Source organism: Lichenostomus cassidix, chromosome 2 (assembly GCF_008360975.1).
Source record: "Lichenostomus cassidix isolate B80296 chromosome 2, HeHo_3.0, whole genome shotgun sequence".
NCBI lineage: Eukaryota > Metazoa > Chordata > Aves > Passeriformes > Meliphagidae > Lichenostomus > Lichenostomus cassidix.
Genome location: NC_139482.1, coordinates 152185647 through 152201857, shown reverse-complemented (window position 1 = coordinate 152201857; position 16211 = coordinate 152185647). Strand labels below are relative to the sequence as shown.

The 16211-nt window shown below is 47.9% G+C and overlaps 1 protein-coding gene and 1 long non-coding RNA gene across 3 annotated transcripts; both read left to right on the top strand.

Moving 5' to 3' along the window:
- The first annotated feature begins 6969 nt into the window (after positions 1 to 6969).
- Positions 6970 to 9115, top strand: LOC146442652 (erythroblast NAD(P)(+)--arginine ADP-ribosyltransferase-like). Of its 2 annotated transcripts, XM_085053894.1 has the most exons (5): positions 6970 to 7148; positions 7180 to 8055; positions 8445 to 8483; positions 8822 to 8916; positions 8980 to 9115. In XM_085053894.1, exons 2-4 carry the CDS (start codon positions 7212 to 7214, stop codon positions 8905 to 8907), a joined length of 969 nt encoding a protein of 322 aa, XP_084910020.1. In that variant the 5' UTR covers positions 6970 to 7148; positions 7180 to 7211; the 3' UTR covers positions 8908 to 8916; positions 8980 to 9115. The 2 variants fall into 2 exon arrangements, with proteins under 2 accessions (XP_084910020.1, XP_084910021.1); XM_085053895.1 differs by having other exon boundaries at positions 7069 to 7148; positions 8822 to 9115.
- Positions 9116 to 9337: 222 nt separating this feature from the next.
- LOC146442651 (uncharacterized) lies at positions 9338 to 11539 on the top strand. The gene is made up of 2 exons (XR_014850325.1): positions 9338 to 9505; positions 9551 to 11539. It is a non-coding gene; the product is annotated as an uncharacterized LOC146442651 (long non-coding RNA).
- The last annotated feature ends 4672 nt before the right edge of the window (positions 11540 to 16211 follow it).

Below are 16211 nucleotides of genomic sequence, written 5' to 3'. Positions count from 1 at the left end.
TTTGGGATTTGGGATTTTGGATCCAAGAGATCTCACCTGTACCTGCACTGAGATTTGGGATCAGAGGGGTCTCACCTGTACCTGTATTGGGATTTAGGGTTTGGATCCAAGAGGTCTCACCTGTACCTGATTTGGGATTTGGATCAGGGGGTCTCACCTGTACCTGAATTGGGATTTAGGGTTTGGAGCAGGGGGTTTCACCTTTACCTGCATTGGGATTTGGGATTCAGATCAGAAGTTCTCACCTGTACCTGAATTGGGATTTGGGATCAGGGTGTCTCACCTGTACCTGCACTGGGATATCAGAGACTCCCACCTGTGCCTGCACTGGGATTTGGGATCTGAATCAGAGAGGTCTCACCTGTACTTGCGTTGGGATTTGGGATTTTGCATCCAAGAAGTCCCACCTGTACCTGCACTGGGATTTGGGGTCCAGGGCCAGAGGGTCTCACCTGTACCTGTATTGGGATTTGGGATCTGGATAAGGTGGTCTCAGCTGTACGTGTATTGCGATTTAGGATTTTGGATCCAAGAGGTCTCACCTGTACATGTGTTGGGATTTAGGGTTTGGATCAGAGAGGTCTCACCTGTACCTGCACTGGGATTTGGGATCAGGAGCCGTGGAGTCTCACCTGTACCTGCATTGGGATTTAGGGTTTGGATCAGAGAGGTCTCAGCTGTACCTGCATTGGGATTTTGAATCCAAGAGGTCCCACCTGTACCTGCATTGGGATTTGGGATCTGGAGCAGGGCGGTCCCACCTGTACATGCAGTGGGATTTGGGATCTGGAGCAGGGCGGTCCCACCTGTACATGCAGTGGGATTTGGGATCTGGAGCAGGGCGGTCCCACCTGTACATGCAGTGAGATTTGGGATCTGAATTGAGGTGTCACCTATACCTGCATTGGGATTTGGGATTTTGGATTTTGGATCCAAGATCTCCCACCTGTACCTTGTTGGGATTTGGGATCAGAGGGTCCCACCTGTACCTGCACTGGGATTTGGGATCTGGATCAGGGTCTCACCTGTACTTGCACTGGGATTTGGTATCAGGAGCCATGGAGTCTCACCTGTACCTGCACTGGGATTTGGGATCTGTATCAGAGTGTTCCACCTGTACCTGTGTTGGGATTTGGGATCAGAGAGGTCTCACCTGTACCTGCACTGGGATTTGGGATCAGAGGTCTCACCTGTACCTGCGCTGGGATTCAGGATCCAGATCAGAGAGGTCCCACCTTGGGAATTCCAGCCCCTCGCGGTGTCCTGCCAGTGAAGGATTTCTGGGATTTGCCCCCAATTCCTGGGGGATCCTCCCGGGATGTCACTGTTACCATGGGGAAAGGGAGTCCTGGCCTGACCCCATGGGTTGGGGTGCCTCAGCCCCCCTTCATCCTCAGGTTTATCCCTTTGTCCCTTAGTTTATCCCTTTATTTATCCATTGATTTATCCCTTTATCCATTGGTTTATCCCTTTTTCCATTGATTTATCAGGTTTATCCCTTTATCCTCAGGTTTATCCATTGATTTATCCATTGATTTATCCCTTTATCAATTGGTTTATCTCTTTATCCATTGATTTATCCCTTTATCCATTGGTTTATCCATTTATTTATCCATTGATTTATCCGTTGGTTTATCTATTGATTTATCCATTGGTTTATCCCTTTATCCATTCATTTATCTCTCTGTCCATTAATTTATCTCTTTATCCATTGGTTTATCCATTGGTTTGTCATTTTATCCATTGGCTTATCTCTTTGTCCATTCGTTTATCCTCAGGTTTATCTCTTTATCCATTGGTTTATCCCTTTATCCATTGGTTTATCCATTGGTTTATCCCTTTATTTATCCATTGATCTGTTATCCATTGGTTTATCCCTTTTTCCATTGATTTATCAGGTTTATCCCTTTATCCATTGGTTTATCCATTGGTTTATCCTTTTATCAATTGGTTTATCCCTTTATCCATTGGTTTATCCATTGATTTCTCTCTTTATCCATTGATTTATGTCTCTATCCATTGATTTATGTCTCTATCTATTGATTTATCTCTTTATCCATTGATTTTTCTCTTTATCCATTGATTTATCTCTTTACCCATTGGTTCATCTCTTTATCCATTCATTTATCTATTTATTTATCCATTGATTTATCCCTTTATCCATTGGTTTATCCATTGATTTCTCTCTTTATCCATTGGTTTATCCCTTTTTCCATTGATTTATTCCTTTATCCATTGATTTATCTCTTTATCCATTGGTTTATCCGTTGGTTTATCTCTTTATCCATGAATTTATCATTTTATGCATTGATTTATCTCTCTATCCATTGGTTTATCTTTTTATCCATTGATTTATCTCTCTATCCATTGATTTATCTCCTTATACATTGGTTCATCCCTTTATCTATTGATTTTTCTTTTTATCTATTAGTTTATCTATTGGTTTCTCTCTTTATCTATTGATTTATCTATTGGTTTCTCTCTTTATCTATTGATTTCTCTCTTTATCCATTGGTTTGTCTATTGATTTCTCTATCTATTGGTTTATCTATTGGTTTCTCTATCTATTGATTTCTCTCTTTATCTATTGATTTATCTATTGATTTCTCTCTTTATCCATTGGTTTATCTATTGGTTTCTCTCTATTGGTTTCTCTCTTTATCTATTGATTTCTCTCTTTATCTATTGATTTCTCTATTGATTTCTCTTTATTGATTTCTCTTTATTGATTTCTCTATTGATTTCTCTTTATGTATTGATTTCTCTCTATTGATTTCTCTCTATTGATTTCTCTCTTTATCTATTTGTTTATCTATTGGTTTCTCTCTTCATTGATTTCTCTATCTATTGGTTTATCTATTGATTTCTCTATCTATTGGTTTATCTATCAGTTTTTCTCTTTATCCATTGGTTTATCTATTGATTATCTATTGATTTATCTATTGGTTTCTCTCTTTATCTATTGATTTCTCTCTTTATCCATTGGTTTATCTATTGGTTTCTCTCTTTATTAGTTTCTCTCTTTATCTATTGATTTCTCTCTTTATCTATTGATTTCTCTATTGATTTCTCTCTGTTGATTTCTCTCTATTGATTTCTCTCTTTATCCATTGGTTTATCTATTGATTATCTATTGATTTCTCTATCTATTGGTTTATCTATTGGTTTCTCTCTTTATCCATTGGTTTATCTATTGATTATCTATTGATTTATCTATTGGTTTCTCTCTTTATCTATTGATTTCTCTCTTTATCCGTTGGTTTGTCTATTGATTTCTCTATCTATTGGTTTATCTATTGGTTTCTCTATCTATTGATTTCTCTCTTTATCTATTGATTTATCTATTGATTTCTCTCTTTATCCATTGGTTTATCTATTGGTTTCTCTCTATTGGTTTCTCTCTTTATCTATTGATTTCTCTCTTTATCTATTGATTTCTCTATTGGTTTCTCTTTATTGATTTCTCTTTATTGATTTCTCTATTGATTTCTCTTTATCTATTGATTTCTATCTATTGATTTCTCTCTATTGATTTCTCTCTTTATCTATTTGTTTATCTATTGGTTTCTCTCTTCATTGATTTCTCTATCTATTGGTTTATCTATTGATTTCTCTATCTATTGGTTTATCTATTGGTTTCTCTCTTTATCTATTGGTTTCTCTCTTTATCTATTGATTTCTCTATTGATTTCTCTCTATTGATTTCTCTCTATCTATTTGTTTATCTATTGGTTTCTCTCTTTATTGATTTCTCTATCTATGGGTTTATCTATTGATTTCTCTATCTATTGGTTTATCTATTGGTTTCTCTCTTTATCCATTGGTTTATCTATTGATTATCTATTGATTTATCTATTGGTTTCTCTCTTTATCTATTGATTTCTCTCTCTATTGGTTTATCTATTGGCTTTTCTCTGTATCTATTGGTTTCTCTCTTTATCTATTGATTTCTCTATTGATTTCTCTTTATTGATTTCTCTATTGATTTCTTTCTCTCTATTGATTTCTCTCTATTGATTTCTCTCTTTATCTATTTGTTTATCTATTGGTTTCTCTCTTTATTGATTTCTCTATCTATTGGTTTATCTATTGGTTTCTCTCTTTATCCATTGGTTTATCTATTGATTATCTATTGATTTATCTATTGGTTTCTCTATCTATTAATTTCTCTCTCTATTGGTTTATCTATTGGCTTCTCTCTGTATCTATTGGTTTTTCTCTTTATCTATTGATTTCGCTATTGATTTCCCTATTGGTTTCTCTCTTTATCTATTGATTTCATCTATTGATTTCTCTCTTTATCCATCGATTCATCCCTTTAGCATCCGGAGGCTTATGAGATTTTCATTCTTAATAAGTTTTCCCCATTTGCATAATGAGATTTAATTCTCCAATCACAGCTTAATGGGTTTTTTATACTGTATAAATTCTGGCCATTTGCATATCGAGGTTCATCTGGGAGGTTAATGCTTCCCAGTCACTCCCAGTCACTCCCAGTCACTCCCAGTATCCTCCCAGTCCCTCCCAGTCACCCTCCAGAGCCTCCCAGTGCTTCCCAGTCACTCCCAGTCACTCCCAGTGCCTCCCAGTCACTCCCAGTCACTCCCAGTTCCTCCCAGTCACTCCCAGTTCCTCCCAGTTGCCTCCCAGTTACATCCCAGTTGCTCCCATTCAATTCCAGTGACTTCTGGTTGCTCCCCAATCACCCCTCAGTGACTCCCAGTTGCTCCCAGTCACTCCCAGTCACTTCCAGTGCCTCCCAGTCCCATCCAGTTGATCCCCAGTGCTTCCCAGTCACTCCCAGTTGTGTCCCAAAGGAACCCAGTTGCCTCCCAGTCCCTCCCAGCGCTGCCCAGCCACCTCCCAGTTGCTCCCAGTTGCTCCCAGTGCTCTCCCAGTCACTCCCAGTCACTCCCAGCCACCTCCCAGTGCCTCCCAGTTGCTCCCAGTGCTCTCCCAGTAACTCCCAGTTGAATACCAGTCACTCCCAGTTACCCAATGTCTCCCAGTCACTCCCAACCACCTCCCAGTCGCTCCCAGTTGCCTCCCAGTGTCTTCCAGTTGCCTCCCACTCACTCCCAGTCAATTCCCAGTTGCATCCCAGTGCCTCCTAGTGCTCTCCCACTCACTCCCAGTTACTCGCAGTTGCATCCCAGTGCCTCCCAGTTGGATCCCAGTGCCTCCCACTCACTCCCAGTTGCATCCCAGTCACTCCCAGTGCCTCCCAGTTGCCTCCCAGTCACTCCCAGTTACCCCCAGTGTCTCCCAGTCCCTCCCAGTCCCTCCCAGTCCCTCCCAGTCACTCCCATTTTGGCGCTGGGTCCCGGGGGGGGGGAGGGGACACCCTAAAAATACCCGAGGGGGGGGAGGGGGAGGGGAACGATCCCTGGCCAGGCTAAAAATAGCAGCAGCGGTCACGTGACCTCGGGGGGGGCGGGGAGCGGCGCTGGGACCCCGCAGGTGACAGGGGGGACATTGGGGGGGATTTGGGGACATGGGGACACCTCTGGGGGGACACCGGATTGGGGACATCGAGAGGGGACACGGGATTGGGATTGGGGACATTGGGGACACTGGGGACATTGGGGATTGCGGATTTGGGGACACTGGGGGACACTGAGAGGAGGACATGGGATTGGGGACACTGGGGCGACATGGGATTGGGATTGGGGACATCGAGAGGGGACACGGGATTGGGATTGGGGACATTGGGGATTTGGGGACACTGGGGGGACACGGGATTGGGGACATTGGGGACATGGAATTGGGATGGGGGGACAGTGAGGGGACACCTGGGGTGGACATAGGATTGGGGACACCGGGGGGACACGGGGGGTGACACAGGATTGGGATTGGGGACATCTGGGGGACACAAAACTGGGGACATGGGGGGACATGGGGGGTGACACGGGATTGGGATTGGGGACATCAAAGAGGAGGTGGGGACATCTGGGAGAACACAAATTTGGGGTTTTGGGGACATGGGGACACCGGGGGTCGACATGGGATTGGGGTCGGAACTGGGGACACTGGATTGGGATTGGGGACATGGGGACACTGAGAGGGGACACAGGACTGGGGGTTTGGGGACATGGGATTGGGACTGGGGACATGGCACTGGGGGGTGACACGGGGTTGGGGACACCGGGGGGTGACACAAGATTGGGATTGGGGACATGGGGACACTGAGAGGGGACATAGGATTGGGATTGGGGACACAGGATTGGGATTGGGGACACAGGATTGGGACTGGGGACATGGCACTGGGGGGTGACACGGGGTTGGGGACACCGGGGGGCGACACAAGATTGGGATGGGGGACATGGGGGACACTGAGAGGGGGACGCAGGACTGGGGGTTTGGGGACATGGGATCGAATTGGGGACATAGGATTGGGATTGGGGACACCAGGGGGCGACACGGCATTGGGACTGGGGACATGGGGACACTGAGAGGGGACACAGGACTGGGGTTTTGGGGACATGGGGACACTGGGGGGATTGGGATTGGGACTGGGATTGGGGGTTTGGGGACACTGGGGGGACACTGAGAGGGGACCATGGGACTGGGGACATGGGGACACTGAGGGGTGACACGGGATTGGGGTTGGGGACACCAGGGGGCAACACAAGATTGGGATTGGGGACATGGGGACACTGAGGGGACATGGGGACACTGGGGGAATATGGGATTGGGGACATGGGGACACAGGATTGGGACTGGGGACACTGAGGGGGACACGGGATTGGGACTGGGGACATGGGGACACCAAGGGGGACACGGGATTGGGGACACTGGGGGGACACAGTGACCCCAGGGTTTGGGGTCAGGGACTCAGGACATGGCCAGAGCTCTCCTGGACGGGGCTGACCCAGGAACTGTCCCTGTGTCCCCTGCTGTCCCCAAAGTGTCCCTCAGTGTCCTTCAGTATCCCCTCAGTGTCCCCTCAGTGTCCCCTCAGTGTCCCCTCAGTGTCCCCTGGTGTCCCCAAAGTGTCCCTCAGTGTCCCCTCAGTGTCCCCTGGTGTCCCCAAAGTGTCCCTCAGTGTCCCCCAGTGTCCCTCAGTGTCCCCCAGTGTCCCCTCAGTGCTCCCACAGCATCCCCCATTGTACCCCATCGTCCCTCAGTGTCCCCCAGTGTCCCCTGGTGTCTCCACAGTGTCTCCTCAGTGTCCCCAAGTGTCCCCCAGTGTCCCCACAGCCTCTCCCACCATGGCCCTCCTACCACTGACCCTTCTGGCGATGACCACGATGACCACAATGACCATAATGACCACAATGACCATGATGACCACCATGACCACAACCACCACAGCCGCCACCATCCCCCCGGGTGCCACCGCTGTCACCCCGCTGGCGGTGGTGGCCCTGGACATGTCCCCAGCCTCCTTCGATGACCAATACCGAGGCTGCGGCCGCGCCATGACCGCGGCGCTGCCGACCCTCAACCGCTCCGAGTTCCGGCGGGACGGTCACCTGGCCGAAGCCTGGGCTCTGGCCACGGCCGAGTGGCGCGTCCGGACATCCCCCGGGTCCCCTCGGTCCCCTCTGTCCCCAGCGCAGGCGGTGGCCCTGCTGGCCTACACGGCGCCGGTGGCGCTGCACCGGACGTTCAACGCGGCTGTCCGAGCGGCCGGCCGTTCCCGCCGGGAATATCTGGACAACTTCCACTTCAAGGCTCTGCACTTCCTGCTGACCGACGCTCTGGCCGCGCTGAGGGACGCTCGGGGACAGCGGTGTCACCGCGTGTTCCGCGGGGTCAGGGGGGTCAGGTTCGAGGTGCAGCGCGGCCGGACGGTCAGGTTTGGTCACTTCGCGTCGGCGTCGCTGCGGAACGAGAGCTCCTGGGGTTTCGGGATGGACACGGCGTTCAGGGTGGACACTTGTCACGGTGTCACCATCAGGGACTTCTCCTTCTTCCCGCACGAGGAGGAGGTGCTGATCCCACCCTTCGAGGTGTTCGAGGTCACCGATGTCACCAGGGAGGGGGACAAGGCCAGGATTGGGCTCAGGTCCACCGGGAGTCACAGCAACTTCAACTGCGAGTGGCTGAGAGGTGACAGCGTGGGGACAGTGCGGGGGACAGGGATGGGACAGGCAGGGAGGGCTGGGGACAGGATGGGGATGGACTGGTGACAGGGATGGAATGGGGACAGGGATGGGGACAGGATGGGGACAGGGATGGGACAGGATGGGGACAGGATGGGGACAGGATGGGACAGGATGGGGACAGGATGGGACAGGGATGGGGACAGGATGGGGACAGGATAGGGACAGGATGGGACAGGGATGGGGACAGGATGGGACAGGGATGGGGACAGGGATGGGGACAGGGATGGGGACAGGGATGTGACAGGGGTGGGGACAGTTAGGGACAGGGATGGAATGGGGACAGGATGGGGACAAGGCCAGGCCACCCCATCGTCACTCTGTCCCCTCCCACAGAGCAGCGCTGTGGGGACAAACCCTGTGTGTTCGACGCAGGTGAGCTGCGACCCTCTGTCACCTCCCTGTCACCTCCCTGTCACCTCCCTGTCACCTCTGTCACCTCCCTGTCACCTCCCTGTCACCCTCTGTCACCTCCCTGTCACCTCCCTGTCACCCTCTGTCACCTCCCTGTCACCTCTCTGTCACCTCCCTGTCACCCTCTGTCACCTCCCTGTCACCTCCCTGTCACCTCCCTGTCACCTCTGTCACCTCCCTGTCACCTCCCTGTCACCCTCTGTCACCTCCCTGTCACCTCCTGTCACCTGCTGTCACCCTCTATCACCCTTTGTCACCTCTGTCACCTCTGTCACCGCTGACCCCAGTTTGTCCCCCAGGCGGAAGTGTCCCCAGCAATCCCCCCCACCTCACGGGGCTCCTCCTGGCCACCACGGCCCTGGCAGTGGCCACTGGGACCTTCTGAGCCACCAAGGTCACCAAGGCCACCGTGGCCACCAATGTCACCAGGACCTCCTGAGCCACCAAGGCCACCGAGGCCACCGTGGCCACCAATGTAACCAGGACCTCCTGAGCCACCGAGGCCACCATGGTCACTGTGGTCACTGTGGCCACCAGGACCTTCTGAGCCACCAAGGTCACCATGGCAACCATGGCCACCAAGGACACCAGGACCTCCCAAGCCACGAGGCTACCAAAGCCACTGCTGTGGCCACCATGGGCACTTTGGCCACTGTGGCCACCAAGGCCACCAGAACTTCCCGAGCCACTTTGGCCACCAAAGCCACTACTGTGGCCACCATGGTCACTTTGGCCACTGTGGCCACCATGGGCACTGTGGCCACCAAGGACACTAGGACCTCCTGAGCCACAAGGCTACCAAAGCCACTGCTGTGACCACCATGGGCACTGTGGTCACCATGGCCACCAAGGACACCAGGACTTCCCAAGTCACTTTGGCCACCAAAGCCACTATTATGGCCACCATGGGCACTGTGGCCACCAAGGCCACCAGGACTTCCTGAGCCACTTTGGCCACCAAAGCCACTACTGTGGCCACCATGGTCACTTTGGCCACTGTGGCCACCAGGACCTTCTGAGCCACTGAGGTCACTGTGGTCACCATGGCCACCAAGGACACCAGGACTTCCCGAGCCACTGTGGCCACCAAAGCCACTATTATGGCCACCATGGGCACTGTGGCCGCCAAGGACACCAGGAGCTCCTGAGCCACTTGGGCCACCAAAGCCACTGCTGTGGCCACCATGGTCACTTTGGCCACTGTGGCCACCATGGGCACTGTGGCCACCAAGGACACTAGGACCTCCTGAGCCACTGTGGCCACCAAGGTCACCATGGCCACCAAAGACAGCAGGATCCCCTGAGCCACGAGGCTACCAAAGCCACTGCTGTGGCCACCATGGTCCCTTTGGCCACTGTGGCCACCAAGGACACCAGGAGCTCCTGAGCCACTGTGGCCACCAAAGCCACTCCTGTGGCCACCATGGTCACCAAGGCCAGCAGGACCCCTCTGAGCCACAAGGCCACCGTGTGGCCACCAAGACCACCACTGTCCCTGTGGCCACCATGGCCATTGGGCCACTTTGGTCACTGTGGCCACTGTGACCAGTGAGGCCACCAAGGTCACTGTGGCCACCAAGGGCAGGAGAAGGTGACAATGACAGAGCCACCAGGACAGGGGACAGCGCAGGGTGACCCCGGATGTGCCATGGCCACCAATCTTCACTTTTGGGGACGATTTTTGTCCCTTTTCCCATTATTTCCATTTTTTTTTCCAATTATTTTCTTTTATTTTCTTTATTATTTCAATTTTTCTCTCAGATTGTTTCGATTTTTCTTCCTGATTATTTCAATTATTTTTCTGATTATTTCAAATTTTTTCCCAATTATTTCCATTTTTCTCTCCAATTACTTCAATTTTTCTCTCTGATTATTTCCATTTTTCTTTCCAGTTATTTCAATTTTTCTCCCCGAATTTTTCAATTTTTCTCCCCAATTATTTCAATTTTTCTCTCCAATCATTTCAATTTTTCTCCCCAATTATTTCAATTTTTCTTCCCCATTATTTCAATTTTTCTCTCCAATTATTCCAATTTTTCTCCCCAATTATTCCAATTTTTCTCCCCAATTATTTCAATTTTTTCCCAATTATTCCAATTTTTCTTTCTGATTATTTCAGTTTTTCTCCTGATTATTTCAATTTTTCTCCCCAATTATTTCAATTTTTCTCTCCAATTATTTCAATTTTTCTCTCAAATTATTTCAATTTTCCTTCCTGATTATTTCAACTTTTCTCCCCAATTTTTTCAATTTTTCTCTCCAATTATTTCAACTTTCCTTCCCCATTATTTCAATTTTTCTTCCCGATTATTTCAAATTTTTTCCCAATTATTTCGATTTTTTTCCCAATTATTTCAATTTTTTTTCCCAATTATTTCAATTTTTTTCCCAATTATTTCAATTTTTCTCCCCAATTATTCCAATTTTTCTCCCCAATTATTTCAATTTTTCTCTCCAATTATTTCAAATTTTTCCCCATTATTTCAATTTTTCTCTCCAATTATTTCAACTTTTCTCCCCAATTATTTCAAATTTTTTCCTAATTATTTCAATTTTTCTCCCCAATTATTCCAATTTTTTCCCCAATTATTCCAATTTTTTCCCCCAATTATTAAACTGGATTTGCCTCAATCGATGAGTTTTTCCCCAGTTTTATCCCTGAGGAGGAAGAGGAAGAGCAGAGGGAGATTTGGGTGATCTGAAAGTCCTTTTTCACCCCAAACTGCCCCAAAATCCCTGAATTTGAGGGTTGAGGTCTGGATTAGGGGATTTAGACACGAATTAAGGGATTTTAACCTGAATTAATGGATTTCAATCTGAATTAAAGGATTTCAATCTGAATTAAGGGATTTCAATCTGAATTAAGATATTTCAATCCAAATTAAGGGATTTTAATCTGAATTAAGGGATTTTAATCTGAATTAAGGGTTTTTAGTATGAATTAATGGATTTCAACCTGAATTAAGGGATTTTAATCTGAATTAAGGGATTTCAATCTGAATTAATGGATTTCAATCTTAATTAAGGGATTTTAACCTGAATTAAGATATTTCAATCCGAATTATGGGATTTTAATCTGAATTAAGATATTTCAATCTGAACGAAGAGATTTCAATCTGAATTAAGGGATTTCAAACTGAATTAAAGGATTTCAACCTGAATTAAGAGATTTCGATCCAAATTAAGAGATTTCAGTCTGAATTAAGGGATTTTAATCTGAATTAAGGGATTTCAATCTGAATTATGGGATTTTAATCTGAATTAAGGGATTTTAATCTGAATTATGGGATTTCAACCTGAATTAAGGGATTTCAGTCAGCATTAAGGGAGTTAAACCTGAATTAAGGGATTTCAACCTGATTTAGGGGATTTCAATCTGAATTAAGGGATTTCAATCTGAATTAAGGGATTTCAGTCTGAATTAAGGGATTTCAACCTGAATTAAGATATTTCAATCCAAATTAAGGGATTTTAATCTGAATTAAAGGATTTTAAACTGAATTAAGGGATTTTAATCTGAATTAAGGGATTTTAACCTGAATTAAGGGATTTCAATCTGAATTAAGGGATTTGAACCTGAATTAAGATATTTCAATCCGAATTATGGGATTTCAATCTGAATTAAGGGATTTTAACCTGAATTAAGATATTTCAATCCAAATTAAGGGATTTTAATCTGAATTAAGGGATCTTAACCTAAATTAAAGGATTTCAACCTGAATTAAGGGATTTTAGTCTGAATTAAGGGATTTCAACCTGAATTAAGAGATTTCGATCCAAATTAAGAGATTTAAATCCGAATTATGGGATTTTAATCTGAATTAAGGGATTTTAATCTGAATTAAGGCATTTCAGTCAGCATTAAGGGAGTTAAACCTGAATTAAGGGATTTCAATCTGAATTAAAGGATTTCGATCCAAATGAAGAAATTTCAACCAGAATGAAAGGAATTAGGATTGGTTTATGGGATTTCAATCTGAATTAAAGGATTTCAATCTGAATTAAAGGTGTTCAACCTGATTTAGGGGATTTCAACCTGAATTAAGGGATCTTAACCTGAATTAAGGGATTTCAATCTGATTTAAAAGATTTCAATCTGATTTAAAGGATTTCAATCCAAATTAAGGGATTTCAATCCGAATTAAAAGTGTTCAACCTGATTTAGGGGATTTCAATCTGAATTAAAGGATTTCGATCCAAATGAAGAAATTTCAACCAGAATGAAAGGAATTAGGATTGGTTTATGGGATTTCAATCTGAATTAAAGGATTTCAATCTGAATTAAAGGATTTCAATCCAAATTAAGGGATTTCAACCTGAATTTAAGGGATTTCAATCCAAATTAAGGGATTTCAATCTGAATTAAAGGATTTCAATCCGAATTAAGGGATTTCAATCTTAATTAAGGGATTTCAATCCAAATTGAGAAATTTCAACCGGAATGAAAGTAATTAGGATTGGTTTATGGGATTTCAATCTGAATTAAAGGATTTCAATCCGAATTAAAGGTGTTAAACATGATTTAAGGGATTTCAATCTGACAAAGGATTTCAACCTGAATTAAGGGATTTCAATCCGAATTAAAGGGATTCAACCTGATTTAAGGGATTTCAATCTGACAAAGGATTTCAATCCGAATTAAAAGTGTTCAACCTGGTTTAGGGGATTTCAACCTGAATTAAGGGATCTTAACCTGAATTAAGGGATTTCAATCCGAATTAAAGGTGTTAAACCTGATTTAAGGGATTTCAATCTGATTTAAAAGATTTCAACCTGAATTAAGGGATTTCAATCCAAATTAAGGGATTTAAATCCGAATTAAAAGTGTTCAACCTGATTTAGGGGATTTCAACCTGAATGAAAGGATTTCTATCCAAATGAAGAAATTTCAACCAGAATGAAAGTAATTAGGATTGGTTTATGGGATTTCAACCTGAATTAAAGGATTTCGATCCAAATTAAGGGATTTCAATCCAAATTAAGGGATTTCAATCCAAATTAAGGGATTTCAATCTGAATTAAAGGATTTCAATCCGAATTAAAGGATTTCAATCTGAATTAAAGGATTTCAATCTGAATTAAAGGATTTCAATCCAAATTAAGGGATTTCAACCTGAATTAAGGGATTTCAATCTGAATTAAGGGATTTCAATCCGAATTAAAGGAGTTCAACCTGATTTAGGGGATTTCAACCTGAATTAAGGGATTTCAACCTGAATTAAGGGATTTCAATCCAAATTAAGGGATTTCAATCCAAATTAAAGGTGTTCAACCTGATTTAGGGGATTTCAACCTGAATTAAGGGATTTTTTAACCTCTTTAAGGGATTTTGATCCTCTTGGAGCTCCTGACCATCCTGGGGCTCCTGAAAATTCTGGGGTTTTTCGGGTCCTGGTTGTCCCCAGGTGTCCCTCGCTGGTGGCTCCTTGTCCCAAATCCCAGTAAAACCAGTTGGGGTGTCACCTGTCCCCACCAGTGCCCTCCCCTCCTGTCCCAGTCACCCAAACTGGGAGGACACTGGGGTGACCTTGGGGACACCAAGGCCTTCCCAGGGTCGTGGAGGAGGTGACATGTCCCCCTTGGTGTCCCCAGGGCAGGTTTGGAATGTCCCCAGGACAGTTTTTGGGTGTCCCTGTCCCCCCTGGTGTTCCCAGGACAGCTCTAGGATGTCCCCAGGGCAGCTTTGGGGTGTCCCTGTCCCCCTGGTGTCCCCAGGACAGCTCTGGGATGTCCCCAGGGCAGCTTTGGGGTGTCCCTGTCCCCCTGGTGTCCCCAGGACAGCTCTGGGATGTCCCTGTCCCCCCTGGTGGCCCCAGGACAGCTTTGGGGTGTCCCCAGGACAGCTCTGGGATGTCCCTGTCCCCCTGGTGGCCCTGGGACAGCTTTGGGATGTCCCCAGGACAGCTCTGGGGTGTCCCTGTCCCCCTGGTGTTCCCAGGACAGCTTTGGGATGTCCCCAGGGCAGCTTTGGGGTGTCCCTGTCCCCCTGGTGTCCCCAGCACAGCTTTGGGATGTCCCCAGGACAGTTTTGGGATGTCCCTGTCCCCCCTGGTGGCCCTGGAACAGCTTTGGGATGTCCCCAGGACAGCTCTGGTATGTCCCCAGGGCAGGTTTAGGATGTCCCTGTCCCCCTTGGTGTCCCCAGGGCAGGTTTGGGATGTCCCCAGGACAGCTCTGGGACGTCCCTGTCCCCCTGGTGGCACTGGAACAGCTTTGGGATGTCCCCAGGACACCTTTGGGATGTCCCCAGGACAGCTCTGGGATGTCCCCAGGACAGTTTTGGGGTGTCCCTGTCCCCCCTGGTGGCCCTGGAACAGCTCTGGGATGTCCCTGTCCCCCCTGGTGTCCCCAGGACAGCTCTGGGATGTCCCCAGGGCAGGTTTGGGATGTCCCCAGGACAGCTATGGGATGTCCCTGTCCCCCTTGGTGTCCCCAGGGCAGGTTTGGGATGTCCTTGTCCCCCCTGGTGGCCCTGGGACAGCTCTGGGATGTCCCCAGGACAGCTTTGGGGTGTCCCCAGGACAGGTTTGGGATGTCCCTGTCCCCCTTGGTGTCCCCAGGACAGGTTTGGGATGTCCCTGTCCCCCCTGGTGTCCCCAGGACAGCTCTGGGATGTCCCCAGGGCAGCTTTGGGGTGTCCCTGTCCCCCCTGGTGGCCCTGGGACAGCTCTGGGATGTCCCCAGGACAGCTCTGGGATGTCCCTGTCCCCCCGGTGTCCCCAGGACAGCTCTGGGATGTCCCCACCCTACCCGGGTTTGATCCCAAACCCCAAATTCCTCAGATTTCCCAGGAAAATCCATCAGGATTCCCCAAAACTCCACCCAGCGCTTTCCCCCCCCCGAGGTCCCCTCTGTCCCCTTTGTCACCAAATGTCCCCCCAGGGTGTGGCTGCGTCACCGGGAATTTCGGGATTAATTAGCCCTAATTAGGATCGATAGCTCTGCCCTGCTGTCCCCAGGCAGGGGTGACAAGGTCCTGGCTGGTGGCACTTCCTGGTGGCATTTCCTGGTGCCACCTCGGCGCTGGCGCTGGGCAAAGTCCCCTCTGTCCCCATGGGACCTGAAATCCCGGAGTGCGGGATGGGGTGGGGCTGGCCGGGCTGGGGACACTGGGGACACTGGGGACACTGGGGACACTGGGATGGACTGGGAAGACTGGGATGGACATTGGGACACTGGGGACACTGGGGACACTGGGATGGATGGACTGGGGACACTGGGATGGGCATTGGGACACTGGGGACACTGGGGACACTGGGGACACTGGGGACACTGGGGACACTGGGATGGATGGACATGGGGACACTGGGGACACTGGGATGGACTGGGATGGACATGGGGACACTGGGATGGACTGGGGACACTGGGATAGACTGGGGACACTGGGATGGATGGACTGGGGACACTGGGATGGACGGGGGACATTGGGGATACTGGGATGGACTGGGAACACTGGGATGGATGGACAGGGGGACACTGGGGACACTGGGATGGACTGGGGACACTGGGGACACTGGGGACACTGGGGACACTGGGGACACTGGGGACACTGGGATGGGTGGACACTGGGATGGACTGGGGACAGTGGGGACACTGGGATGGACTGGGATGGACTGGGGACACTGGGGACACTGGGATGGATGGACAATGGGATGGACTGGGGACACTGGGATGACATGGGGACACTGG